Source organism: Monodelphis domestica, chromosome 1, assembly GCF_027887165.1.
Source record: "Monodelphis domestica isolate mMonDom1 chromosome 1, mMonDom1.pri, whole genome shotgun sequence".
NCBI classification, from domain to species: domain Eukaryota; kingdom Metazoa; phylum Chordata; class Mammalia; order Didelphimorphia; family Didelphidae; genus Monodelphis; species Monodelphis domestica.
The window spans coordinates 364,368,059-364,395,838 of record NC_077227.1 but is presented as its reverse complement, the minus strand read 5'-3'; the positions used below and the strand labels follow the sequence as shown (position 1 = coordinate 364,395,838).

The window sequence follows — 27,780 nt, the reverse complement described above, 5'->3', positions numbered from 1 at the left end:
AAAAAATGGGAAAATGAGGGGATCCCTTTCAATTGGGGAATGGCTGAACAAATTGTGGTATATGTTGTTGATGGAATACTATTGTGCTTAAAGGAATAATAAAGTGGAGGAATTCCATGGGGACTGGAACAACCTCCAGGAACTGATGCAGAGTGAAAGGAGCAGAAGCAAGAAAACATTGTACACAGAGACTGATAACCTAATCGAATGTAATGGACTTCTCCATTAGTGGCAATGCAATGACCCTGAACAATTCGGAGGAACCTATGGGAAAAACCACTATCCACATCCAGAGGAAACACTGTGGGAGTAAAAACACCAAAGAAAAAGAACTGTTTGAATACATGGGTTGAAGGCATATTGTTGGGGATATAGACTTTAAATGAACATTCTAGTATAAACAACAACTTTATTTACTTCCATCAAAACCATCAGAGGTCAGGGAAGCTCAAGTTCCAACACCCCTCCCCAACAGACTGCACTGAGAGATTTACTGACAAAGCTCCAAGGGTGAAGGCAGAAAGAAAAGCCTCCAAAAACACACACACACAAAAATTAGAGGAGCAAGAGCGCAGGCAACTTCAGGGAGTAAAGATGGGGTAAATATGAGCAAACAACCGAAAAAGTAAAAAAGAAATTACAATCAATAATTTCAACAGTAAACAGAACAGAGAAGGTTAAGGGAACACCAAGCAAAAAAAAAGAAACCCCAGCAAATTGGATACAGGCTCTGGAAGAACTCAAAATACAATTCAAACATAATTAATAGAGTCTGAAGGTAACTGGGAAAAGAAGTTAAAAAGTAAGATAAGTCATCTGAAAACAGAGACACTTAAACTAAAATAAGAATATAATATCTTGAAAGCCAAATTAACCAACTTGAAAATGAGGCAAAGAAGATGAAATATGAGGCAAAGAAAATAAAAGATGAAACAAAGAAGATGAAAGATGACCTCCAAAGAAGATCAGACTAGGAGGAAAAGGATGACCAAAATGCCAGGGATGAAATCCAGAATACAACAATTAGAAACAAGCAACTTCACAAGGAAGCAGCACAAGGCAACAAAATCAAAAGAATGAAAAAATTGAGGAAAATATGTAGCACCTCATTCACAGAACAGAAGATTTAGAAAATTGTTCCAAGAGTGACAACTTAAGACTCATTGGTCTACCAGAAGACCATGAAAAAAGAAAAAGCCTGGACATCATATTACAGGAAATTATCCAAGAAAACTGCCCCAATATACTAAAACAAGAAGGAAAAGTGGAGACTGAAACAATCAAGAGATCACTTCCTGTATTTAATCCCAAACTGACAACACCCAAGAATGTTATAGCCAAATTCAAGAACTATCATAGCAAGGAAAAAATATTACAAGCTGCTAAGAAGGAGTCATTCAGATACCATGGAACCACAGTGAGTATAACATAGGATCTGGCTACATTTAAACTGAAGGTTCAAAAGTAATGGAATATGTTTAACCAGAAAGCAAGAGAGCTAGGTCTACAACCAAGAATCAAAAGGGGAAAGAATGGCCATTTAACAAAATAGGAGAATTCCAAGCATTTGTAAAGAAAAAGCCAGACCTGAACAGAAAATTTGATGGCCACGCACAGAACTCAAGAGAATCATGAAAAGGTAATTAAGAAAGAAGGAAAAAAAGAAAAACAAAACCAATAAATAAAAATAAAAAATAACTTTTTAAAGAGTCCCAATAAGTTAAAATGATATTTGAGTTCATATATTAGCAAATTACAAAGAACTATTGATTTAATAAGACTAGAAGCTGGTACTTTGAGAAATAAATAAAATAGACAAAGTACTGGTCAAACTAATTTAAAAAAGGAAAGAAGAAAACCAAACTGACAGTATCCAAGATGAAAAGGGAGACCTCACATCTAATAAAGGGGAAATTAATGTGATCATTAAAAATTATTTTGCCCAATTATATGGCAATCTAGGGATATGGATGAATATTTACAAAAAAATATAAATTGCCTAGACTAACAGAGGAAGAAATAAAATACCTAAACAACCCCAAATCAGAAAAAGAAATTGAACAAGCCATCAAAGAACTACCTAAGAATAAATCCCAGGTCCAGATGGATTCACAAATGAATTCTATCAAACATTAGAAGAGCAAATACTCCCAACATTATACAAACTATTTGACAGAATAAGCAAAAATAGTTCTACCAAATTCTTTTTATGACACAAATATGGTACTGATTCCAAACCCAGGCAGGTCAAAAACAGAAAGAAAACAATAGACCAATCTCCTAAATGAATATAGAGTCAAAAATCTTAAATAGGATACCAGCAAAAAGACTCCAGAAAGTGACCACGAGAGTTGTTCACTATGACCAGGTAGGATTCATACCAGGAAGGCAAGGATGGTTCAATATTAGGAAAACCATCCACATAATTGACCATATTAACAAGGAAAGAGACAAAAATCACATGATTATCTCAATAGATGCAGAAAAAGCCTTTGACAAAATAAAACACTCATTTCTGTTGTAAACAATAGAAAGCATAGGAATAGAAGGGCCTTTCCTAAAAATAATAAACAGTATATAACTAAAACCATTAGCAAACATCATTTGCAATGGGTATAAACTAGAAGCCTTCCCAATAAGATCAGTAATGAAAAAGGATGCCCATTATCACCTCTATTATTTAACATTGTACTAGAAACACTAGCAGTAGCAATTAGAGAGGAAAAAGAAATTGAAGGTATTAAAATAGTCAATGAGGAGACCAAACTATCCCTCTTTGCAGATGATATGATGATCTACTTAAAAAATCCTAGAGAACCAACCAAAAAGCTAGTCAAAATAATCAACACCTTTATCAAAGTTGCAGAATATAAAATGAACTCATATAAGTCATCAGCATTTCTAAATGTCTCCAACACACCTCAGCAGCAATAATGAGAAAGAGAAATTCCATTTAAAATCACCGTAGACAATATCTGCCGAGACAAACACAGGAACTACATGAACAACACTACAAAACAGTATCTACACAATTAAAACTAGATCTTAACAATTGGAAAAAACATTGATTGATCATGAGTAGGACAAGTTAATGAAATAAAAATGACAATCCAACCCAAATTAATTTACTTATTTAGTGTTATACCCATTGAACGACCAATTTTTTTTTTACTGAATTAGAAAACAAGCATAACAAAGTTAATTAGGTGAACACAGACTATTATACATGTCAGATCTTTGGGAATGGAAAGATTTTAAACCCAAGCAAGAGCTAGAAAATAAACACAAAATGTAAAATCAATAATTTTGACTACATCAAATTGAAAAGTTTTTGTACAAACAAAATCAATGCAACCAAAATTAGAAGGGAAGTAACATATTGGGAAACAATCGTCATAACAAAAACCTCTAACAAAGGTCTAATTACTCAAATTTACAAAGAGCTAAATCAATTTTACAAAAAAAAAACACAAAAAAAACAAGCCATTCTCCAATTGAAAAATTGGCAAGGGACATAAATAGAAAATTTTCAGGTAAAGAAATCAAAACTATTAATAAGCACCTGAAAAAAGTGTTCTAAATCTCTTCTATTCAGAGAGATGCAAATCAAAACGCCTGTGAGATATAACCTCACAGCAAGTAGATTGGCTAACATGACAGCAATGGAAAGTAATGAATATTGGAGGGGATGTGGCAAAGTCAGGACATTAATGCATTTCTGGTGGAGTTGTGAATTGATCCAACCATTCTGGAGGACAATTTGGAACTATGCCCAAAGGGCACTAAAATACTTTCTGCCCTTTGATCCAGTCATAGCACTGCTGGGTTTATACCCCAAAGAGATAGTAAGGAAAAATACATGTACAATAATATTCATAGCTGAGCTATTTGTTGTGGCAACAAATTGGAAAATGAGGGGATGCCCTTCAATTGGGGAATGGCTGAACAAATTGTGGTATGTGTGGTGATGGAATAGTATTGTGCTCAAGGGAATAATAAAGTGGAAGAATTCCATGGAAACTGGAACAACCTTCAGGAATTGATCCACAGCAAAAGGAGCAGAACCAGGAGAACATTGTACACAGAGTCCAGTACACTGTCATACAATCGAACGTAATGGACTTCTGCATTAATGGCAATGCAGTGATCCTAAACAACCTGGAGGGATCTATGGGAAAGAACACTATCCACATTCAGAGGAAAAACTGTGGGAGTATTAACATCAAAGAAAAACAACTGTTTGAATACATGGGTCAAGGGGATATGTTTGGGGATATAGACTCTAAATGAACATTCTAATGCAATCACCAACAACGTGGAAACAGGTTTTGATCAAGGACACATGTAATATGCAAGGGAATTGCATGTCAGCTATGGGAAGGAAGAGGTCAGGGGAGGACGGGAAATAATATGACTCTTGTAACAAAGGAATAATCTTCTTAAATCGACTAAATACATTAATTCATATTTTAAAAATGAGCAAACAAACAAAAAAGTATTAAAATTATTTTCAAAATCAAATAAGGATGATAGGGGAAAATTAGAAAAAAGAAATGAAAGTAAAGGAAGAAATTTATGGACAGACAACTGTTTTGGGAAAGAGAAAAACAAAAGTACTAAAAAATACTTAATTTTTTTTTATCAAAACTAAAAGAAATACAAAAACTCATTGAAGAAACTAATTGTTTAAAAATTAGAATTTGTCCAGGAGAAGTTAATAATTGAATCAGACACTGAGGGACAATGAAAAAAGGTCAAAAGGCTGAGAAAAAAAAAGTGTGAAATATCTTATAGGTAAAACAAATGAACTGGAAAATAGATCAAGGAGATAGACTTTAAAATTTATTGGACTGCCAAATAGCCTCAATCAAAGACCTTAGAAATATTTCATATTTCAAGAAATTATTAGTGAAAACTTGCCTTGAAACCCTAGATCCAGAAGTAAATTAGAAATTGAAAGAATTTACTCATCACAATCTAGAATAGATCCTAAAATGAACATCCCAGAAATAACTATAACCAAATTTCAGCATTCCTGGGCCAAAAAGCTAATACTTTAAATAGTGAAAAAGAAACAATTTGAATAGCATCACGCAAGATTTAGCAGCTATCCTCTTAAAGCGAAAGATGACTTAGAATATGATATTTTGCCTATAAAGGCAAAAATCTAGGATTATAATCAAGAAAAACCTGCCCAGCTAAACCAAATATAATCCTTCAATGGAAAATGTCTATTATTCAAATATGGAATTTTTAAGCATTTCTGATGAAAAGACCAGAGTTGAAAAGAAAATATGACTTTCTGACTCAAGAAAAGCATAACAAGGTAATCATGGAAGAAAAATAATAATACATTCAATAATGCTAAACTATTTACTTTATGGGGTAGAGATGATATATGTACATATGCATATTTCTAAGAACTCTATTATTATCAAGTCAGATAGAAGGATTCTATGAGAGTGTGGAAGTTAGTTGATTATGTTGGGATAATGTTAAGAAAAAATGGATGTGTAAGAAAGTAATGTCCTGGGAGAAAGAGCAAGGCAGAGGAAAAATGGAGAAATATAAGAGGCACAGAAAGAAGAGTTTGTAAAATGTAAAGAGGAGTGTCAGAGGGTGGACTCAAGTCTAAATCAGCTCCAAAAAATAACACACACACACACACACACACACACACACACATACACACACAGCAAAACAGACTTAAGAGGAGAAATAGGATAAAAAGAAAAAAAAGAGGAAGAAATGAAAGAAAATAGAACAGAGAGAACTATACAACTAAGCATTCTATAACTATGAATTTGAATGAAATGTACTGATGCATAAAATAAAGCAGATAGAAGAATGGATGGACAACCAAAATCTAACAATATGTTGTTTACAAGAAATACATTTTAAATGGAGAGACTCATACTGAGTTAAAGAAAGGGGGCACAGCAGAAACTATCATACATCACCTAAAGTTTAAAGAAAGGCAGGGAAAAAGAATTGCTCAACCCCCAAATAAGGATATAAACAGATGAAGATTTTTCAGGTGAAGAACTGAAACTATCTTTGGTCATAAAAGTTCTCCAAATCACTATTAATTAGATAAATTCAAATTAAAACAACTGAGGTGCACCTCACAGAAATCTGACAGGTTGATATGACAAAAGGAAAATGATCATTGTTGGAGGAAATGCAGAAAAATTGGGACACAAATCTGATTTTACTGGGGCTGGGAATTATATAAGTATTCTGAAGAATAATAGCCAAAGGGCCATAAAATTGTGCCTATTCTTTGACTCAGCCATATAACCACTAGATCTATATCCCAAAGAGATCAAAGAAAAGAGAAAATGAGATACTTGAACAAAAATATTTATAGCAAATATTTTTTGTGATGTCAAAGAACTGGAGACTGAAGAGATATCCTTGAATTGAACAGTTTGCCATATATGATTGCAAGGGGATACTATTTTGCCATAAGAAATGATGGCCCAGCTAATAACAAAATAAAATCCCTGCAGATATATAGATATAGATATAGATATAGATATAGATATAGATATAGATATAGATATAGATCATGAAAAGTGAAGTGAGCAAAACCAGGAGGACTTTGTACACAGTAACAATAATCAATAATGCACAATGATCAGTTGGGAATGGCAACTCTTATCAGCAATGCAGGGATCCATTAAAATCCCGAGGGACTCATAGCAAAAAAGCTATCCACTGCCATACAGGAAACTGATAGAGTCTGAATGCATATTGAAGTATACCATTCTTCATTTTATTATCTCCATAAATTTTTCTGTGGTATATGTGATATATATCTCTTTTTATATTATAATAAACTTGGTAATATACACTGTAGGATAACACATGGATGACCATTACCATGTTGTTTGCTGTTATGGGGATGGAGCAAAGGATGGAATAGAGGGAGAGAACATGGATAGCAAATATCAGGAAATGATTATTGAATATTGTATTGACATGAAGACTAGAAAAAACTTTTAAAAGGCAAGGATACTAGTTATGATATCACACAAAGCAAAAGCCTAAATGAATCTAATTAAAAAAAATAAGCTAGGAAAGTACATTTTCCTAAAAAGAAATTACAATGAAGTAATATCAATATAATACATATATGCACCAAATTGCATAGCATTCACTTCTTAAAGGAAATATCAAATGAATTAGAGGAGGAAATGGTAAAACTATACTATGGGTGGGAAACATAACTTTCCCCTCTCAAAACTATAAAATGAATAAGTAAGAAATCAGGGAGATGAATAAAATCTGAGAAAAATTAAATATGACTTCTAGAGAAAACTGATTGGGAATAGGTAATAATATACCTTTTTGTCAGCAGTATATGGCATCTTCATAAAATCTGGTTATGCATTAGAATATAAAAACTTCACAAACAAATGTAGAAAGCAGGAATATTAAATGAGCCCCTTTCAGATCAAAGTTAAATAAAAATTATATTTAATAAAGGATGATTTGGAAACTAAATAATCTAGTCCTGAACAATGAGAGAACAAGTCATAGAAACATAGAAACAGTAAATAATTCATTAAGAAGAGTGACAACAATTATAAATCATTCCAAAATTTGTGGGATACTGACAAAGCACTACTTAGGGATCATTAGAGGGAGTCATTTTCTCTAAACCTTTATATCAGCAAAATAGAGAAAGAGCAGATTAATGTACTGAGCATGCAACTAAAAAAATGGAAAGAACAAATTAAAAATCTTAAATAAGACATTAAAACAGAAATCTTTAAAAATCAAAGGTTATATTAAGATAATTTAAAGTTTAAAAAATGCTGATTTAAATAAAAATAGGAGATAGTTTTATGAAACAGCAATAAAATAAATCATTGGTTAATTTGATTTTAATGAAGAATTCCAATTTACCAGTACAAAATTAAAAACTGAAATTTAAATCCAAAGATTTTTAAATGATTTTTAAAAAATTTACAGGTAATTGAGATATATTTGAAATAATCCTAAAAAAAATATTTCAATGTTCATCTGGATATTCCAGAAAGCTGAATGTAAAAAATCAAGATATTTTTATGAGTATGAACCAAATGTCTGTACTTTGACTACAATTTTTCTATATTTACATGTAATCTAATTCTTATATTTTGCTCAATTTAACTTTCTGATATATATATATATATATATATATATATATATATATATATATATATATATATATATATATATATATATATACCCTCATTACAGGTCAATCCATGTTGGCTTCCTTCAGACTCTAAAGATTCAATCTGTTGAACATCACTTGTTTCCTTTAATCCTTTGTAGTTGTGTGTGGCCCTGTTTAAAAGAAACATCTAGGGGGAAGCTCGGTAGCTCAGTTGATTGAGAACTAGGCCTAGAGGTAGGAGGTCCTAGGTTCAATTCTGGCCTCAGACACTTTTCAACTGTGTGACCCTGGGCAAGTCACTTGACCCTCATTGCCTAGCCCTTACCACTCTATTGGTTCCAAGACAGAAGGTAAAAGTTGAAAAACAAATAAGTAAATAAATAAATAAATGAAACATTTAAAGCCTAAGAACATCCTTACAGGCCCCTCAGGGAACCTAAAATCTTCCAGAAAAATCACAAGGGTAAAATAATTTTAAGAAAAGTAAAATGTAGACTTGTTGCAAGGTTTTTCCTCTCTAAAACTAAAGAAGTTTGACTACAATGAAATTAAAAGATCAAGATTTGGTCTTTTGCTTCCCTTTAACTCTCCTTCAAAAAAACTCAAAAACTAAAATGCATTACTCTGACTATCTCTTGCTGTAGAATGCATAATATTAGAAAAATAAACCATTACCAAAACAATTTCATCCTCCACTGGCACAGTTGGGACTGAAGGTAAAGCTGTCCTGGACACCTTCTGCATTGTTCTCTGGTTCTGAAGGTTGGTAAAGTAGTTAACAGCTGCAAACTCAATAAGGGCAGAGAAGACAAAGGCAAAACACACAGCTATGAACCAATCCATGGCAGTTGCGTAAGACACCTTTGGCAAAGAGTGCCGAGCACTTATACTTAAAGTGGTCATGGTTAAAACAGTGGTAATTCCTAAAAAGGAAAATAAAGAAATGTAAGGTTTTAGAACTGGAGATTTAATAATAAGATAAGATGAGGTAATGTTAATGAAAAGAATGAAGGAAGTTCTACAATGAATGTTATTAGCAATTATAATGATGTTCTAAAATGCTATGATAATTATTGATTAAATTGAAATTAATTTTAGAAATTTAAGGACAATTATGTCTTCCTTTAAGTCAGTTATTGCTGAAATTTCCTGTGCTTCCTAATCAATTTTTAGGAAGAGTACCAGTCTTCATTTCAAAGAAGAGTAATGACATCACTGGTGATGTCCTTATTTGTTGGTCAATTGGATTTTAATGAGGCAGAGTTGCATGAAGACATCAGCCTCATTCTTTCCTTTAGTGTCAAGACAAAAATCAGGATGAGTAGTGGTGGCCTGTGATATATTGGATGCCTCTGTCTCTTCAATGTCTAACTAGGCTCTAAGGGCTCCACTGTACTTGTTTCAGCCACATTCAATGGCCTGTCATTGAGCCAGAGAAAGACTATTCATATGCTCAGAATAGGAAATCTCTGAACTCACCTGTAAGTAAACCTAACTTGGTTTATCTGATTTGCAGATATGGTTTTACCAGGCTGTGACCACTGCACATGCTATACCTTCTTAGAGCAACAGGTGAGAGAATTGGGTGAAAGGTAGATGCCAAGGGTGGATGAAAAGCCATGAAATGGCTCAGCAAGCCCTTGCATCAGATGTGTTAATCCTTCTCAAACTTCCTATACACCCCCAAAATCTCCCATATATAAAAGTACATAAATGTGAAACTAACCCATTCCATTGAATGAGATATTCCAAATTATTAATTTTATTGATTTAAAGTAGCCTTGAAAATAAGCATTTGATTTTCATTCATGATGACAAAGTCTCTATTCTAACATAGTTTAAAATATATTAATCACTTTTCTTTAAAAAACTCTGAGTGGTATGTGCTATTATTATTCCCATTTTACAAAAAAAGGAAATTGAGGGAAAGATTAAGTGACTTGCCCTGGGTCACAAAGCTACAGTCTGAGAACAGATTTGAACTAAGATATCCCTGATTTCAATTCTAAAGTTCTATTTACTACCCCACCTAGGTGAAGTATACCTAATAGAGAAAATAAAAACCACAACAACAAAATAATATTTATATAGTGCTTTACAGTTTGCAAAGTGTTTTACATATATTTGATCCTTAAAACAATCAAGTGGAGCATTATCATCCCTATTTTATAGAAAGGGAAACCAAAGGCAAGAAAAGATAATTGACTTGGCTGTGGTCATGTAGGTACAAAGTGTCTGCAGCAGAATTTAAACACTGGTATTCCGGATTCCAAGTGTAGTCCCCTTATCGTTTATAGTCAATAAGTAAACAAGATAAATATAAAAGAAGGAATGAAACAAAGAAAAAAAGAAAGAAACAAAGAAAGAAACAAAGAAACAAAGAAAGAAGCAAAGAAAGAGGAAATGGGAAGATTAAAATTAACTGGCCCCTGATTAAAACAATGAAAATATTTAACTCTCCCCTGATCGTGAAGATTAAATTGTAACCCCTGCCTATTTTTAGAATATAGTACTTAAACTGAGTAGGAGATCTACCCATTTTAGACTTAATCCCCAAAAGGGTAAACCCCCTATTTAAAGTTAAGTATGGAGATCTGCCAATTTTAGATTTAATCACCAAAAGTGCAAACACCCCATTCACACTAGAGTGGGGGAGGTCTGTGACCCATGTGTGCGATAGTGGGTGACGAATCAGAATCGACTAATTGCCCTCTGGGCAATTCTAGAGCAGAGTGTCAACTGTGATTGGTAGATGTAGAATTAGGGGAAGGCAAAGGAAGTGATGCAAGGGAAAATGTCTTTAAAAGGAGCTGTTATTTCCTGTGATAAGTGAATTCTTTATGCTTTCAAGTTGAAGCTGTTGAAGAGGGGCAGAAGAATGTGTTGACTGGACTGATGTGTGGTGAGTGAAAGGCTGACTCTTAACTACTGGATTTTTCTGAAAAAAAAAATTATCCTCTTGAGAGACCTGCTCTTGAGAGATACTTCCCGGGTCCTTGGCTTTGCTGAGGCTGGTTGAAACTAATTCTCCCTGCCCAGAGGGGCCAGGAGTAAATTAAATAGAGCTCAAGCTAGATATCTTTCCTTATCCTCTATCTGATTTCTTGCTTCATTCTTTCTATGTTTTGTAAATAAATTGTAAATAAAATATCTTTGGAATTAATTAACCACACCTTTAAATAATCACATCTAACACTTTAAAATTAGCCCCCTTTCCCCCTTACAGAATGAATGAAGCAAGCAAGCAAGGAAGGAAGGAAGGAAGGAAGGAAGGATGGAAGGAAGGAAAGAAGGAAGAAAGGAAAAACAAAGAAAATATCAGTCCTTAATTAGGTCATATATCAACATTATACTATATATCCATTTTAAAAATTGCCAATTTGGAAACCAATAACAATGTTAATGAATGACCTTGGGATAATTTATATTATTTTCTGTTGTAGAATGTTAATTATTTCTACCATTGTTTAAAGACTTTTTGGTGGAAATTTATACAAAATGAAGATAAAGTCCACTTTATTTTCTGAGTAACTCAGGTGAATCTAATTGGTATAGTTGAGCATTTTTTTCATTGAATTTAACAAGGACTCATCATAAACACATTAAATACTTGGGCAGAGAGGGAATGAGAAAAATTAATATATGTCACTGAGCCCTTACTTCAAGGAGTTTGCAAGGTATTAGTGCTATAATGAGATTAATAATAGCATCTGCTACCTTATTCCATTTTTTAAAAATCATTACCTTCCATGTTAGGATCAATACTGTATATTGAGTGTTAAAGGCTAGGCAATGGGGGTTAAGTGACTTGTCCCGGATCATACAGCTAGGAAATGTATGGGATCATATTTGAATCTGGTTTTCTCATCTCTAAAATTAAGGGCTGATACTTTATCCATTATAGTTTATCAAGTTTTTAATCTGTGCCAGGATATTATTTCTTTTTTACTCTAGGATGTTAAAACAAAAGTGACCTTGGGAAAAGTATTTGCCCATAATTCTCCATTTTACAGATGAAAAAACTGAGTTCCAGAGAGAATAAGTAACATACTCAAGGTTACCCAAGTTAGGAGTGAAATCCCCAGGATTCAAACGTAGCTCTTTAAACACAGGCCAGTGTTCTTGTATCAAACCAAATTGACATTTAAATATAATTATATTTAAATGATTATATTTGCTTCTCTCAACAAAATGCTTCTCAGTCATGACTTTTTTTAGTGGTCCTTTTTACCAGTTTTATTATTGAATTAGATTAGGCTAAAATCATTCTGGTATCAATGTTTGTAGCCTTGTACCTAGTGTTATTTAGCTTTCTGCTTCAGGTCTCCATCATTCAATTTGTTTCTATGTTGTGATTTTTAATGAGAAAAATATAATTCATCTATGGGCCAGTCAAACAGCATAATAACTATGTATTGTGTTAAATTGAACTGATCCAAATTTGTGTAATTTGGACTAATTTCTAAATCAAGCAAGCCTGATTTCACTCTGTTTTGCTTAAGGCAAAAATAAACTTTAGAATTTAAAAGGACCTTTGAAGAGTCTTCAAGTAAGCAAAGAAAAAGAATCCCAAAGATGTCTGTGACTTGTCTAAAAGTACACAGGTCATAAATGAAAAAGGAAAGATTCATTCCTAAGTGATCTAATGCCAGTGATATCTCTACTGCTTGAGGTTTTCATTATGTTGGTTTGAGAAGCTTGGTGTTGACAGTTGATCACTTTACTTTAAAAAGTTGACATGACAAATTTTATTATTTTAGCCAACTATTTAAAAAAATGGAAATATGGAAAAACTTGGCAGTGTCAAAACCTTAAAGGTCATTATATTCTAAGAAACATATTAAGACAAGTGCTGTTGTGGAAAGGACACATGTTAGTGAATAGGAATGTGAATTCAAATTATTCCACCAATAAGCAAGTCTTAATTTTCTTCTGGATCTCTGTTCTCTCATCTGTAAAATGATTAGACTAGATCATTTTAAAATTATCTTATATAGTTCTAAATATTGTGATCATAAATTACATTTTTTGTAATTCCTTTGTGTTCTTAACAGTAATAAAAAACAAGAACTATGCTAATATCAATTTTCAGTTTTAAAAATATAGCTACTTTCATTGACTCATTGATCAACATGTCAACTCTGTAAAGTAAGAAAGACAAGGACTATGATAAGCATTTAAAGTATAACAAAACTGATGCCATAAAGTAGATAAAATAAATTCCTCAGGGTCAAATATCTAACTAATCAACAATGAACCAATTTTTCAATAATTTTTTTCTGAGTGAGGCTGAAAGGACTAAGAGGAAAGTTCTATAATTTTATGCAAGCAGAGTAATAATCGCTTGCATGCAGTAATAGAAATAGTAAGTCCTACTCATGCCATACAAACCTTTTTCAACACTGATATCTTATATTAACTTTAGAAATACTGTAAATAAAATTCTACACTTCTAGAAATAAGAATATTGCCAATGGATAAGAATATTTGCTATTTAAATTCTATGATGATATATAGTATGGGGCAAAAAATATACCTTAAGCGAACCAACATATATACATGTATACACACATATATATCTCAAAATGTACTTCTTGTATATAGAGATATTGAAAGTCAGTAAATGGAATATGTCTGCCTGAATGCTGACAAATATATCATCACATGAGAAACAGTAGGGGATGTGGGTTAGACTTCTTCAGACACTTAATTTAGTTGTGTAACTATGGCAAATTCCCTTTGCTCTGAGTCTCAGTTTCCTACTTTGAAAAATGAGAGGATAATTATACTTACTACTAAACCACACAGTGTTTTAAGGAAAGCATTTTACAAACCCTAAAACATTTTTGCAAATGTGACTTGCTATTATTGCTATTTTATTAGGTATTATTATTATTATCATTGCTGTTGCTGCTACTGTTCTTACACATTCTTGCTACATTACATGTTCTTACTACATTAAATCATTTTACACTATCATATCTTTCTTCTGGAGGTAACATAGTATTGAAAAAACATTGAATTCAGAATTAGAATTAGGTTCATGTATCATTTCTGCAATTAATTAGTTGATTGATCTAAAACAATTCACTTCACCAACCAAATGATTAATTTCCTCATCAAAAAAAGCAGTGTAGCAAATTGAATAGTCGGAAAGTTTGGAGTCAGGAAGACCTAGGTTCAGATTCTACCTCTGATTCTTACAAGTTATGGGTAAATTGTTTAATCTTTTTGTGACTTAGTTTCCCAACCTATAAAAATGAGTATAATAATGTCTGTAGTGGCTATCTCACAAGCTTATTTAGAAACTCAAATTAAATAATTTATGTGAAGCACTTAGAAAAGTTTTTAGTACACTCAGACTAATTATAGCCTTTCCTGATTATTCCAGGTGCTAGTGCCTTTTCTCTAATCACATACTATGTATTTTTGGTAAAAATATGATATATAGAGTTGCATATACACATGCATATTGTATCCCCTGTTAGAATAGTAGCTCCTCTAGTGCAGAAACTTTCATTTTAGCCTTTGTATTCCCTGTGCCTAGCATAATGTATAAAACATCATAAGTATTTAATATAAATATCAATTTATTTTTTTTATTTTAATTTCATTCTCTTTCCTTTGTTGATTATATCTGTTAGCCTATCTTGTTTGTACCTAGTTAATTTCATGTTATCTAATACATTCAAATATGATTTCCTTGAAAGTAAAAACTTTTTTTTGCATTTTTTGTATCCTCAGTCATAGAATAGTGCTTGACACATAGAAGGTGCTGAATAAATGCTTATTAATTGACTGATTTTACAGGCTTACATTGATGATTAAAATGACATGTCAGATGTCTGTGAAAGAAACTCATGAAAGGCAGAGTGCTATGGAAATTTAGCTATTATTAAATCTGAGCATTACATTTGTATTTATATGCATTTATATGTTTTGGGTATTTATAAGTGAAATTTATTATGACAGTTTTGGATATTTTATTTATGGTAACCTCATTTTGCTCTTATAGATTCAACCAATGGATATAACCTACATACTGTGTACCTACAGAGCTGGAGTTGCAGATTGGGGGGGGGGATGGTGGGAAGGAGAGGTAAGTATCAAAGAACTATATTTCCCATATTTTGATATGTTATTTGGAACTTTTTTAATCTGAGGGACTTCTAAATTTCATATTCAGATCTATCTCCTTTTATTGCATTTATTCAAATCCAATTTTATATGAAAGCTAGGACCCAGGAAGAACTCCTGTCACCATTCCTTCAGAAATAGTCCTTTAGTTAGTCAAGAACTCAATTTGGATGAGTTTCATGCTGGATGGGCTTCTTTCAATAATAGGAACCAGTTTTTCATTAGTAGATTTAAAAAAGCAAGTTTCATGAGTAATTCAATTAAAATATACAAAAGCTGTGAGATGGTGATGGATAAATAGTATGAGGGCAGAGAATAAGTCATACCAAAAACAGTTCTAGCAGGCACAGATTCCTTATTAATCCAGAAAGACACCTGAGAGAGAATGACTGTCATAATGCAAGGAGTATATATCTGTATCATGAAATATCCCATCTTTCTTTGCAAGTGGAAATAAACTGTCATGATTACGTATTCACCTGCAATGAGACATGTATATCAGGGTTATTGTTGTTGACACCATTCAAGGGAAGGAAGCTTCAAGTAAATCAAACAGGATTTTAAATTAGTATATCCCAGGAAGGAAAAAGGAAAAACGAAAAGAACAGGAAAAAACTCAATAGACACCTAGTTATTTGATAGAGCAAAGAAGCAAATACATTTATACTTTGAATATTTGTCAGGTAGTGACAACAACAGCATCCTTCAAGGGCATTCCAGACTGTTTACATATATACATGTAGTAGAAAAGTTTAGCAAACTTTTATGGAATTTTCTGGAAGGCAAGTTCAGCTAGGGAATAATAAGCTATTTAATAATTTTAACAAAGTAAACTACTATAAAAGTGTGAGCAGGTTACCAAGTGAGGGTTGCCACCAGATGGTTGATTGACTGCACCAGATGGTCCAGATCCTTACCTGTGTTGGACTTTATTATTTCACTAGACACAGTCTGCCCAATCAAATCATATTGTAGGAGGCTTGAAGACTCTTGAGGAACTTCTACAGAATAAAGAGGACCCTTTTTCCATGTATAAATGATCTCACTTTTGGGGTAAGCATCTGAATTTTAAGAACAAATTAAACATAACAATGAATCTTATTACTTTTCTCCTGTCAACATAGGCAATTTTTATTTTACTTTGAGTAAGGAAGGATATGCAGTTATAACAAACTGAGATGGTGAAGCTAAAAAAATGTTTCTTAGAACCGGCATCAGAATATACATATGGAAGATATAACAAATTAACTGTGTTCTCTAAGAAATACTGAGAATTACAAGTAATTGGAAGTTGTATGTGTATTTTATAGTGATGTCATTTTCTAGTTGTTGAATAATTTATTTACATACATGAGATTTTTGAGACTTACAACTCCCAAACTTCAAAGGACAAGCATGGCCATCCATAGGAAAATTAACCAGCCTCATAGGACAGTCAGCATTGATGGTTAGTCTAAAACAAACGAACAAAAAAGATGATGTGATATTGTTAACTAAAATGCCAGGGAAGCTGAGAAAATATAGCTTTTTTTAAGCTTACCTCATTGTATAGAGAATAGTTCCATTCTGCATGATACGGAAGAGTTTGTTTGGGGTTGTCATATTATGAGCTATCGACTTTTTCCCATTCCTAAAAAAAGTATCAGGTGTCCAGATTTTGCTAACCATCAAATTATTCAAACTTAAAATCTTAGAAGGCCCTCTGAACTTCAGCCTCTCATCAGTCCAAGTTTGACGAAAGAAAACATCCATTGTATATTCCTGTAATAAGATAAAACAGTCACAGACCTGCCTCCTGATTTGTTAAACACATTTTATTCACTGCTTTAATTATCAAATCTTATTTCCTTTAAGAGATAATTAGAGGATAGCCACTCTTTAGGGAAATAACATTTTCAAAGTGTGTTGTTCTTATTGTTTTAATATTCTTCCTGTTTCTTGGTATATTTGTTATATTATTAATCCAGCTCACATGCAGTGACACATTAGCTAAAATGAAAGGCATTCTCTTGAATAAACAACCTCTCTCTCTCCCTACCCATGCAAATGCCTAATCCCATCCATATCCACATCCATATCTATATATATATCCATATCCACTTCCATCAACATATTTATCTTCATCACCATCACTTTAATGGATAACATAACTTTAAATTTCTAAATTTCTATTCTGTTCTAGGTTTAGAATATTCTGGTTGATCTAATCTTAATATATCTTGTATCTTCTCCTGGTATTTTACCCTCTATTAAACAGGTAAAAGACTATGGTCCCACATTCAGTGATACCTCCATAACAGCTAAACTGCTTGCCAACTGCCTTGCTATATCCAGTTCTAAGTTAGGTTATGCAACTCTTAAAATGCATTATTAACTCCAATGTTCTAGAGTCTAGGCAAGAGATGGTATCACAAATCCTAAGCTAAAATAATTTCTAACAAATATGTAGCTCTTATGAAAATTTGTCTTCAAAGCATTTTATGCCAAATGCTTTAAAAATAGATGAGTGTAATATATCAGAGCATTTTTACTGATAGATAATATTTCTCTTTTTCCTAGGACTTTGGGAAATAAACTTTTGTAACATCTGAGTTAGGGGACAATGCTGGCTCCTGATTTCCCATCTCCCGTTTTATCTGTGGCTTTTATTGCTGGAAGCTGTTTGTTTTGAATTAGAGGATATGTAGGACAGACAGGTTCTGAATCTATGCAGTCAAGCTCTAGGTCATAGTACTGAGATTCAAGAGAACTGATGTGCTCTTGGGAATGGGGTGGGGTGGTCAATCAAGTGAAGCATTTGAGGTCTCCCCTTTGACTGCCCCTTCCTCACTCCTTAGTAAATTGGGTCTTCAATAATAGGACTATAGAAATGCACAGCATTTGACAACATTAGCCATATTCCACAAATATATGTTGGGTTTTCATATTATCAAAAAATAGGTTCTGGAGGCAATCCCAAAGTAGATAGTTCTCAAATCTCAGATACTTCTCCTTCCCTGTCTCCAAATGTTGAGGCTAAAGAAGGAAAGTAAAGTAAGATAGCATTGGCACTTTTACTATAAAAGCTGGCAATAGCGGGGCAATTTGAGAATAACTCTGGGTGGTGATTGATGTTTCAAAGAATGGGTTAAAATGCTACTTGAAGACATCCAAAGACCACCACAAAGTACTTAATTCCGTGAGACTACTTTAGAATTTTAGTGCCATTTATTATAAATATATCCTTCCATTACTACTAATATATCCATAAAGTGGATGGTTGATTACATCATGCCTTATTACATGGTTCCCTATGCCATTTAGTAAAATACTTTGTGTTGAACTTCAAAAGGTATCTATATCACAAATATTAAATACTTCCTCAATCTCATTATTATGCCCTCAAATCCTTACTATCCTTCACTGGATCTGGTATTTATTACCTTTTCACCAAGAAATAATAATTTTAACTATCTATGTTTGTTTACTTCCTTCAATAGATGAGATCCTGAACCAAGGAAAAAGGACTGAAGTTCTTATAAAGTTCTTATATATACATGTAAATAAATTTTTCAGGCTCAGCCCCATAGTGAAATTGTCTAGGAGATTAAACTCAATAACTTACTCTAAAAACGACTTCCCCCACCTCAATATTATGGGAATTAATTCATTCTAATTCAATTTAACATATATCTATTAAGCAACTACTAAATGGTAGTCATTGGGCATAAATAAATGAATTCCATAGAATGGACCTAAGGCCACAGCAAAGTGGAAATATTGTGTATTACATGATTGTTGGCATTCACTCCTACTCTCTGAAGAACATATACTCTAGCAGGAGATATCCTTGAATACATAAAGCTCCAATTACACTTACCATCTCCACATCTGAAACAGGACCAAAGCTTGTCACATAAATATCTGTTTTCACTTCAGTGACAGCACCTAAAAGAAGAGAGAAGAGGGAATTTTTTTTTCCTTATACCCCACACATTGGAAGAGGGTAAAAAAATGTCCTTAGGGGTACAAAAGAAATTCAGTTACCTCCTACACTCAGTATGGCCATCATCCCCTCTGTCATTTACATCCTAGTAATCCTTACTTTCATTCAATTGTGAAAATTCACTCATGCTAGCCCAGGTTAAAAATTTTCAGATGAGCCTTACTCATAGATTAGTCCAATGCATCTGCCTAGGCTATGTAATATGGGGATCAATAAAGTGAAACTTGAAAAGAATTTAGTAAATGCTCTCTTGAAATTAGTCTGGATAATAGAAGGGCATGAAAGGAAGAAAGAAGAGGTTATGTGAGAACAAAGAATAACCAAAGGTAATCCCCTCTTACCTCCAAAACCTGGTCGAAGTCTGTTGTCATAGCCATCTAATAGGTTATCCAATATCCTGCTGATATTCTTTGAGTAGTTTTCTTCATACATCGGATCACTCAGAACATCATCCAGACTGCAGATAAAGGGAATATGCTACATAGCCTGATTGCCCAACTCCCACCCCATCTCTATTTCATTTGATTTGGAATCCAGGACATAGTTTTCTTTTCTCCTCTGTTTCCTTAATGTAAGGAAAGAAAGGAATTGGGGTAGGGGAATCTCTTACCATACAATAATGTACAGCCACTTCAGAAGTGATAGCATCCTGTAGCACATTGTACTTCCCCCTTCTCAGTCCCCTTCCTCCAAATCTACTGCTCAGAAAACCTCACATACCCCTTTTCTTAGTATCTTCAATTTAGTAATTCAGTGGATAAAGAAACTACAAAGGAAGAGTTTGAAGAGAATATACAAAGAGGTAAAACTCTCCTTCCTTTTTCCTTGGCTCTTTTTGGGAAGTTTGTGTGCAGTCTTAGACTTCCTCACCACCACTCAGGCTTTTCTGACTGGATTAGTTGAAGAATGAAGGTTTGAAGGGACAGTGCATGGTGAGAGAGCAGTGACAATAATAGAATAAGGCATTAGGGGAGATTAAAAGGAAGAAATCCACTGCTAGTTTTGGCAAGGAATTAGCAGGGCCCCATTAGGGAATCTGGAAAAGCAGAGGCATCTTGCTGATTGAGATTATGTTCAAAATGGACTCAATATTTATTTTTATGGTTCACAGAGAGCTCCCTACTCAGATTTTACTATCTTAAAATATACATTTTTTAAAAAATAAATGATCCTCATGATAGCTCTCCATTTTGATTATTTGGGAAGATTAATTAGTGATATATCCACTACATATATTTTAAAATTACTTTAATTGCATATCTATGAGCATTTAAAAACATAGAAAAAGGACTCCTGAATTTTCTTAATGTGTTTTGGTTTTGAGGGGCTGTTTTATTGTTTGCTTTATAATGGTAGGAAATCCTTACAAACCAGTCTCTGCACCTCTATTTTATCTTAGTTTATTTTAATTTTCATTTTAACTTCTGTCCCACTCAATCTCCTTCCAACCCATTGAGAAGGCAAGAAGTATATTACTCTTTACATATATGAAGAGATGCAAAACCTTTCCATATATACTTTCATTTTAGATATGAATCTTTTCAAATTGAGGTTTAATGTGTTCTAGCACAGTATTTGAAAGAATGGCCGATTTGGTTAGACTTCTGTAAGAGACTTAGATAACCAAGAATAATCACAAGCAAAAGGTCAAAATAACTGAGTTATTAAATGAAGCACTAAGCATTCTATTTCTTTACCAATCATGATGGTGCAGTAGGCTACATCAAGAACAGCTTAGTTTACAAGTTAATTTGTTAAATATTATGGAGTAGAAAGATAAAACTATTGTGAATAATATTGCTTCACAAGAGAACAGAAAGCAATCAAGGAGAACTGAAGTTTCATATAAAAATGACTTAAATCCTCATAAGAGGATGAAATTCAATGCAGGATAGCAAAGAAAATGTAAAAAGAAATGTCTTCCACCATTTAAATGACAACTTACAGTTCATATTCCTCAATTCCAAATAGATTAATTTTATTTATTTATTTAAAAATTAATAATTTATTTATTAATCCAAAAAGGATTAATAAATCCTTTGGACCTGAGAATAAAAAATGAGAATTCCAGGGAATTTTAGAGAATTCCAGAAATAACAAGTTATTCTTTTTTTCATGATACTTTATTTGCTTAAGTAACAATAAATACTCATTAAAATGGCAATTTTTTCTGTTTTAAAATTGCATAGTAATTTTTATGTAAAAAACTAATACTTTATTTTCACCCTGAACCAATAGATTGTGATGGTGATTTAAAACATATCTAGCAATGAGATGTCTGATTTCCTTTACTTTTCTTAAAATACATCCAATATTATTAGTACTATTTAATCATTATTATGGATATATAAAATGCTTAATAAATAAAGGATCAGTAAGTTTAGTAGCACTTACAATGAACTGTACAAAAGTCAAACCTTGGCAAAAAATCATAAACATTATTACTTACTTCTGTAAAAGAGAATTCTTAATCCCTTTCTTCTAATTTAACTGGGGATATGGAGGTCCTTTTACCATAGAAGTGTGTAAAGATATACCAGCCCACAGTGAAAGGAAGTAGAAGACAGAGACATAGGAAGTGAGGTAAAGAGGAGTTTTAAAAGGCCATCTCCATGACTGAAATGGGCTATTTGACCTTTTTGGGGTCTGGAGATGGTTGGTAGTTAGTCATTGGGGGCTGGTTACTGGTGCTGTGAGTCGGTTGTTAGTTGGGAGATAGATAGGTATATATGTTGATTCTCCCTAGTGAGCTGAGCTGAAGGGTGATCAACTGGACTTTCTCTAACAGCAGTTATAGGCAGTTATACATAGTTATAGAGTAGCAAGTTAGGTATTAGGCAATTTCTTTCTCTATCCCTTTACTATATTCATCTTACTATATTATTTTACTATCTCTATTTTAATAAAATTAAATTGCTAATTGTTAAAAGCTGCTAGTAGTTTTCTTTTCTCTGGCTTAGAGGGATAATATTAATTTACAACTCTACTATATCTCATTAAAACTCAAGTTATTAAAAGCTGTTCTCTTATTTTGTCAAAATTACTAATTTAACCCTTATACTATGTAACTTGACATTTATATTTCCTAACATGATTAGAAGCAATAGAGAGAATCACAAATAAAATTATAGTTTGAGAACTCATTTTGTTTCCAAAACTTGTAATATCTTGGAACACCACTCAGATGATTTGCATAAAGTGTATTAAATATTTAAACATATTAATATTTATTTTATTTGCAAGAATGGTTCACTGACATGGCCCTGAACATACACTTATAATATGGCAAGAGTTTAAAGTAAGACTGACTGATTAGAAGATTGCTTTGACTGCTTCCATGTGCTTTCCTTCTGTGTAGATAGAATCTACTCCCCAAGCTCATTCTCCACAAGCTCATCCTCCCCTGCATTCCATTTTTCATGGGTACATTGTATGACGCAGGGGGACAGTAGGAAAAATATGTGGTGCAGGGCCAAGGAGCACTGTCTGGGAGATGGCACTTCAGTGGAACATGGTAGAGAGCAGGAGTTCTGGTGCCTCCTGTGTGGTCAAGGGCTTTTGTGGGCTTTGGGAGCTTGGTGGGCTTCAGATTTTGCCTTCCTGATTCTGCTTAAGGTATTTTAGCTAGGTGATATTTTCTGATTAAAACTTAATTGTTAGGAGCTACTAACAGACTCATGACGTGAGAGTTGACTTTATAGAAAGCGACCATAATCTTTTTTTTAATATTATATTTAACATTTTACTTTCATTATTATAGTTCCTAGTTCCCAGAAATGTCTACTTAACTTTTAACTCATAGGATTAACAATTCATAACCTTAGTTTCAGCTTGAGCAATGAATTCCTTCAAACCTGTACTGTCTCCAAGTTTATTGGTAAACTTTTATTCTCATTGGAGGATCTAAATCCTGAATTTTAAACTGATTTTTCCCAGGACTCAGGTTTCAGAAAAAATATTAATTTCCCCCCCAAAAAATGGCAGGAAAAATTAATCACATGGAAATTGCACTTGTTTTCATCAGAAATCAATGTGTTGTTGTTGTTTTTTTACCATTTTTCATTCTACCACCATATTCATTGTTCTATCTAAAAAGAAGCACAGATGCTTATCAATATGAAGCCAGGAAGAACTGTTGGAACAAACCAAGTATAGATTGAAAAAATCTGTGTTCCAAATGACACTATGACACCAGTCTACTAGAAACTTATTTGAAGAAGAAAAGATTATAGAAGTGAAAAAGATCACTAGGGATTTATGTGTGTAAGAAAAAGAAAATAGTGCTTGATGTTATAACAAAAATACTCACCCTTGCAATTACCTATTTCATAATCTGTATTTTATATGCATAACAATAATAAAAAACCTTACATTTATTAAAATGTTAATACTCTGAGGTTAATAAATGTTTTTTTTTTGTTTATGAAAGTATGAGTAAAAAATAGACAATCTTTTCCATGATCAGACTATTTTCACACTGTCTCAAAGTCAGAGACTGAGGCAAAATGAGAAAATAAGGTCCTACTATATCTATTATTTGCCCATTTCCAGAAAAGAATTGACTTCACAGAATACAATACATCTCTGAAGATCCTGCTAAGTAAGGTATTCTACCATACACATATGTAGAAAGCATACAAAACTCAATGCCAAATAGTAATAAATATAATTTTGTATAATGCTCTTTTGAGTATCAATAGAGTGAGGCATAAAAGAGGAAAATATAGGCTCACCAAAGGTGTTTGTCATTTTAATGTAATATATCTTATACAAATGAAGAATTAAGAATCCTTTCCAATCAAGATTAAAATATCACCTCAAAATGATTACAGGAGTGAAAGGACCAACAAGGAAACAGAGTGAAACAACTTTCAAAAAACAAAAAACCCAAAAGATAGGTAGAGAGTATCTTGGGTATTGGGGGGTGGGGAGGAAGAGATCAGAACCAGCAAGAGGCTGTAGCAAGGAGTAAAGAGCAAGCCAAGAGCAAGCTCCAACTCCACATCTACTGTCATGGATTTCAAATATAAGCTCAAACCAATGTTCAGATCCTCAGATCCTGTATAGGCAAATAGTCATAAAAACGAACCCATATCCTTTGAAACTTCAAACTGTGGAGAAGTTTGGAGTCCCAGCCCAGGGAAATCTGGAATGAAAAGCATTGATCCATGTGGGCCAAGAATGAAGACAGGAATCCCAGTCTGGGTTTGGGATGAAGACATAATCCACAGTTTAGAGTGAAGACACAGTTCACAGCCCTCCCCCACCACCACAGCCCCCCACACACATCTTTTTGCGCAAAAACTAAGGACAGAGTTCTAGGACAGAGAAAGCAAGGGTGTGCCTGATTGGATCAAGACCAAAACTTGAGCCTAAGCCTGGGGTAAGAATTTTATCAGTCTCTGAACTGATCAAATTCAGAGTGAGATCAATAGCTTACACCCAAGTCTGAAGAAAGTCTTTAAGCTATCAGCATCTCAAGCATCAATTGAATCAATAGGGAGAGGGGGATCTTAGAGCTCTCAGCCCTCAGACGATCTGGTAAACTACTAACAATCCAGAAAGTAAGCCAAAAATAATATCAAGGAAGGAATAAAGTTTAAGAAGGTGCCCCAACTTCCTAGAAAACAGAGCCTACCTATAATTAGATAGGAAAAAGAGCAAAAAACAAAAAGAGTACCTATCTCTAAAGAATTTGTTTTATGTAGACAAAGAACAGGGTACAGACATAGAAGGGAATAGTAAAAGCAAACAAAACATATGCAAAGTTGAAAAGAAAAATATGGATTTGACACAGATTCTGGAAGACCTCTAAAAGACCTCAAAAACCAATTAAGAGAGACAGGAGAGAAGTGGGGAAGAGAAAGGAAAGTGATGGAAGAAGAAATGGGATAATTGAAAAAGGAGTACCAAAAACTGACAGAAGAAAATCAGGTTTTAAAAAATCAGAATTGACCATCAAGAAACTAATGATCTCATGAGAAATAAAGAAACAATGAAGCAGAATCAAAGGAATGAAAAAGAGAAGGAAAGTATGAAATATCTCATTGAAAAAAAAAATATTGACCTAGAAAATAGACCTAGGAGAGACAATTTGAGAATTACTGAACTACCTGAAAACCACAATCAAGAAAAAGCCTTGGACATCATAGTCCCCCTTTCCCTCCTACTTTCCTACAGGGTAAAGTAAGTAAATATAACTAGCTGAGAATGGTTGTTATTCCTTCTTTGATATAATTCCCATGAGAACAAAGTTCAAGTGTTGTCTTCCACCACCACCATTTATTCTATTGTCTCTTATCTGTCTCTACCTGTGATATAACTTACCCTCTCTGTCTCCTTTTCTTTTCTCTTCATGTGTTCTTTTTTTTCTGTACCTTAATTCTTTCTAATTCTCCTAATACTGATGAAGTTCTTAATTATATAAAGTACTTTAGGTATCTTGAAGCATTTAAATACTTAATGTGTCTCATGATCATGGATGTCTTAAGTATTTTAATTATCACCTTCCAAGGTATGAATATAATTAATTCAACCTTATTGAAACCCTTTAGTTTTCACGTTTCTCTTTACTATTTTATGATTTCCCTGGTTAGTGAATTTTCTTTTCAGCTTTGTTTTTTGCTCAGTCAGAAATGTCTGGTAATCATCTATTTCATTAAAAATCATCTTTTTTCCAGTGGAGGATTATGCTTACTTTCACTAGGCATGTGATTCTTGGTTGTAAGCTTAGATACTTTTGTTTTGGAATACCATATTCTATGCTTTCCAGTCCTTTATTATAGAAGCTATTAGGTGTTTGTAATGCTGATTGTGGATCTCTGTTATTTAAACTGTTGTCTTGTGATGGTTTGTATGGCTTTTTTCTTAGCCTGGGATTTTTGGAGTTTTGCTATAATACTCTTAGGATATTTTATTTCAGAGTATCTTTAAGAAGGTAACTGGTGGTTTCTTTCAACTTCTATTTTCCCTTATTGTTCAAGTATATCAAGGCAGTATTCTCTGTTGAAGTTTTGTAATACAGTTTCTAGCCTCTTTTTTTCTGATCCTGGCTTTCAGATATTCCAGTGATACTTACAATGCCTCTCCTAGATCTATTTTCTAGGTCAGTTGTTTTTCCAGCAAGGTATTTTAGATTTTTCCCCCTATTTTTTCATTCCTTTGATTTGCTTTATTGTTTCCTGATTCCTCATGGAGTTATTATCTTCCATTTTTTTCTATTCTAATTTTTAGGGAGTAATTATTTCTCTTGAGCTTTTGTATTTTTTTCTTCCATATGGACCACTTTGACTTAGGAAGTCATTTCTGCATAGTATTTTGGACTCTATTTCCATTTAACCCAATCTAGTCTTTAAGAATGTTTTCTTCATTTGTTTTTGTTTAATTGTTTACATTTGTAAAACCTCACCTGGCTGTTGTTGTGAGGGTCAGGCAGATCATTTCTAATGTATTTTGAACAAACTTCAAATACCCTAGAAATGCTGTTATAAATCATCATAAAATTAAAAAGCAAGACACAGTGACCCATCCAGCATCCACTTCTGACACTTCAGCTGGAACAGGCATATTAATTCATGGTCTCCAAATTGTTATGGATAAAAATTAATCTTTGAGATTTTATACTAAATGTATAAGTAATTATTATTAAAGAGAAATAATGACAGAAAATACGGTTTCCAGCCTTTTTAAATTAAAATAAGATCAGGTTCCAAATTCCAGTTCAGCATGCTCCCCACCACACCACCAGCTGACAGGGACAGATACATAAATAAGAGTTCCTATGATGGCTAAGAGAGGGCTTATTCCACAAGCTTAAAGGAATGGCCACGAGAAAGAGAAAAGCATGAGATTCCTGCACTGGTTTTTCTAGTTCCTGATCTTTCAATTGGCCCAAGTATTCAACTTAGGCCCCATAAATCATATTACTATGACCTCTCCTAGTCAGAAGCCTTGAATACCACACTGGCAAAACATAGACACATGATTCTTCAACTCTTGTGGCCACCCACTGTGATGAGTCTTCTTGGATTGGAATGGGATAAGTTTCCACAGACATATGATTCACACAATTTTCATTTGGCTCATTCTAATTTCCAAGTGATTGATTCTTTCTATCATTTCCTTGTGGTTTGATTTTTGGAGTCAAAATGGCCACTTAGACACAGCAAAAGTCCAGACCACTCTGAAAATCTTTCCACCTCACTCTAAAACGAAGTGCTTCAAGGGGACAGAAAACCAAATTTAATAACAGGACGGAGCTGGGGGACTCTACTGCTGGATTCAATTTAAAAGGCATGCTGAAAAAAAAGCCTGAATTCTTGAACTCTCAGATTCAAGGGAAAGGAAAAAGGAAGGTTCCTCCCCCACTTACTGTGCTGAGTCTCCAGTGATCCCTGGAATCTCTGTGCAGGCAAGGGCTCCAGTCCAGAGGGAGTGCCTTGCTGGCACAGCTGTGCCAGGCTCAGGGCATTGAACACAAGTGGCAGGG

General features: G+C 33.4%; 1 protein-coding gene across 1 annotated transcript in view; it reads right to left on the bottom strand.

Moving 5' to 3' along the window:
• The window catches only part of GABRA6 (gamma-aminobutyric acid type A receptor subunit alpha6), a 66,475-nt gene extending 46,107 nt beyond the window's left edge, over positions 1-20,368 (bottom strand). Inside the window, exons 1-8 of the mRNA XM_001379952.4 lie at positions 19,903-20,368; positions 19,634-19,749; positions 19,167-19,234; positions 16,848-17,068; positions 16,678-16,760; positions 16,225-16,368; positions 15,634-15,786; positions 8,846-9,093 (exon numbers count right to left, since the gene is read on the bottom strand). Coding sequence (XP_001379989.3) covers positions 8,846-9,093; positions 15,634-15,786; positions 16,225-16,368; positions 16,678-16,760; positions 16,848-17,068; positions 19,167-19,234; positions 19,634-19,749; positions 19,903-19,952 — 1,083 coding nt within the window. The 5' untranslated portion in view covers positions 19,953-20,368. The remainder of the gene's footprint in view (positions 1-8,845; positions 9,094-15,633; positions 15,787-16,224; positions 16,369-16,677; positions 16,761-16,847; positions 17,069-19,166; positions 19,235-19,633; positions 19,750-19,902) is intronic.
• Between the last annotated feature and the right edge of the window lie 7,412 nt (positions 20,369-27,780).